This window comes from Acyrthosiphon pisum, chromosome A2, assembly GCF_005508785.2.
Source record: "Acyrthosiphon pisum isolate AL4f chromosome A2, pea_aphid_22Mar2018_4r6ur, whole genome shotgun sequence".
Classification (NCBI taxonomy): Eukaryota; Metazoa; Arthropoda; class Insecta; order Hemiptera; family Aphididae; genus Acyrthosiphon; species Acyrthosiphon pisum.
In genome coordinates, this window is record NC_042495.1 from 42,191,921 (window position 1) to 42,194,446 (window position 2,526).

Below are 2,526 nucleotides of genomic sequence, written 5' to 3' on the forward strand. Positions count from 1 at the left end.
TATCAATTAAGCTCATTATTCAACACGTTTGATAAATATATAGCCTAAATTAAAGTTTTAAAAATAAATAAAAACAATAAGGCACATCTTAAAATGAGTAATGGGTAGAATTTCGTGTAGCGTGGAAAAGCTAAAAAAAAATATATCAGTTCCTCTGGTTATGAAACCCTAAAGGCTACAATATAAACATAATATACAAATTTAATAGTCTTACACATGCAAATTATAGAAGTCGGTATGTTTTGAAACTGTTAAATACATTTCACTCATGAACTTATTACCACCAATTAACCTGTTAATGATTTCCACACAGCGTCGGAAACAAAAAATAAACACATGTAGGTACATACAAACATATTATGCAAAACAGTACAATAATAATTGTGGATATTATTACGTCATATCACGTATAGTGCTGAAAACTTTGGATATTCTAGTTCCCATGGGTCGACCTTGTAGTCGTTGTCCAATTGTTCAGTGTTCACCATGGGATCGTAATGTTATGATAGTATTCGATTTCCATAAGGTTTTTGACACAACATTAAATAATTGTTGTAAGCAGCAAAATAAGTAAACAAAATGTATAAATACGACTTACATATGTGAAAATACCGTTTGTGCAGTCTTGTGGTTAGTACTCGTCAGACTTAATGAAACATAGTCGTGGAACGTCCGTTATTGTACATCTTTGCGTGTGTTTAATAATTAAAAAATATTAATTCGATTCGGTAAACAACATCCATAAAAATGATAAGCTCTGCATTACAAGTAAGTTAAATTAATTTTTGTATTTTTGTATTTTTTATTCAATTATCTGTAGTTATTGTTACATAATATAATATTTACATAATATATTATTTACGTAAAATATAAAATATTAGTAACAAGATGCAAACGTGTATTTATATAGTTTCCTTACAAATATATATATATTTTATTATTTATACTTACTACTGGTACCCGTTGTACACTTGTTTTACCATTATCATTTTTCTTTACACTACTCACTTTTAAATACCAAGCAATTTGAATGAAAAAAAATCAACGGAATTTCATGTTATTTTTCTTATTTATTATATAATAATTATGTTTTGATTATTAGGTAAAGTTCGTTCCATTAGTAATTTTGTATATTATAAATCGTTTTTTTTTTTTTTAAATAATAATGATTGTTCAATATTTTAACTGTTTAAAGTTACGTCACTTTATAATTGAACTAAATTAAGAAATAATTTAATTTAAAGTACCTAGGTAGTTACAACCATTTGGGCTTTTAGTAAAAACTTTTTACTTAAAGTAACTAACCAAAACTTTTACTAGAGCTAACATCAACTAAAGATAACTTAATAATATAGGTACACAATTAAATACCTGCAATCATCTAAGAATTCACAATAGTAATTTTTTTTAATACGCTATAGGTTAGGTATATTTAGGTTTATACGTTATTAAAATATGAATTGAATTTACTCGATATTCAGTAGAGTACCTATACCTACTCGATAAGACAATAATGAGTGGCGCCGCATTTTTAGTCACTGCCAGGTTTAATTTATTTTTTGAACTTTGGGTTTCCTTTTGTAATTGCGTTTCGCATATACGACTCAAAGTAATAATTCTAATAATTCAATGTAATTTAACCAAACAATAATATCATTGGGATTACACCAATATAATTGTATTTTCAATTGTATATTTTCTGATTTTTGTTAAAATGTCTAGTATTTTTGATAACCGGCGTTTTTGTTAATCCAGCAGTACTATGATCCCGTGTGTGTTGGATTAAAAATTTTTAAATATGACATTTAAAAGGTTAACTAATACAATGGTTACACCTGCAGTATGAAAAACAATTAAACTAAAATAATATTAGAGGGTATTATATGAATAGATTAAATGTTTTTTTTTTCATAAATGCTACAAATGAAAAATTATTATAACTGTAAAAGTTCCAAATTAATTTCATTCGTTTTTAACTACTCATGAATTATTTTGTAGGTACTGCATTTACGCAATAACATAAATAATATGTAACTTGTAAATTATCTCCAAGTTGACAACACTTCTTTGTATACCCTCTGAATAAAGTTCTGAAATAAAGGATTTTCATTTTTACATCATTAACAGTGAATTAACAACATATTGAGATATTCTAAGAAACCTACAAAGGGAATAAATTAAAACTATACAATTACAAAAATGAACAAAATAAATTAGGTCACAAGTTCAACTAAAAAAATGTGTAGGTATAACAATAAATAATATATTAATTTACTTAACTGAGAAGAGACTCGCGAGCCACCAAATATATTAATAAAAATTGAAGAGCCAACATGTAAAAAAAAAGGTCATATTATTATATATTATATGACCTTTTTTTTTTTTTACATCTTGGCTCTTACGTTAATTTACGTCTAATGTTACGTTGAGATGCGAGCCGCAAAAGTCTATGACGCGAGCCGCATGCAGCTCGCGTGCCACGGTTTGGCCACCCCTGATATATAATATAGTTTAAAACATATAGTA

The 2,526-nt window shown here is 26.8% G+C and overlaps 1 protein-coding gene across 1 annotated transcript in view; it reads left to right on the forward strand.

The window, feature by feature from the left end:
- The first annotated feature begins 434 nt into the window (after positions 1-434).
- LOC100575811 (cuticle protein-like) overlaps positions 435-2,526 on the forward strand; it is a 21,356-nt gene continuing 19,264 nt past the window's right edge. Inside the window, exon 1 of the mRNA XM_008189655.3 lies at positions 435-768. Within this exon, the coding sequence (XP_008187877.2) occupies positions 748-768 (21 nt within the window). The 5' untranslated portion in view covers positions 435-747. The remainder of the gene's footprint in view (positions 769-2,526) is intronic.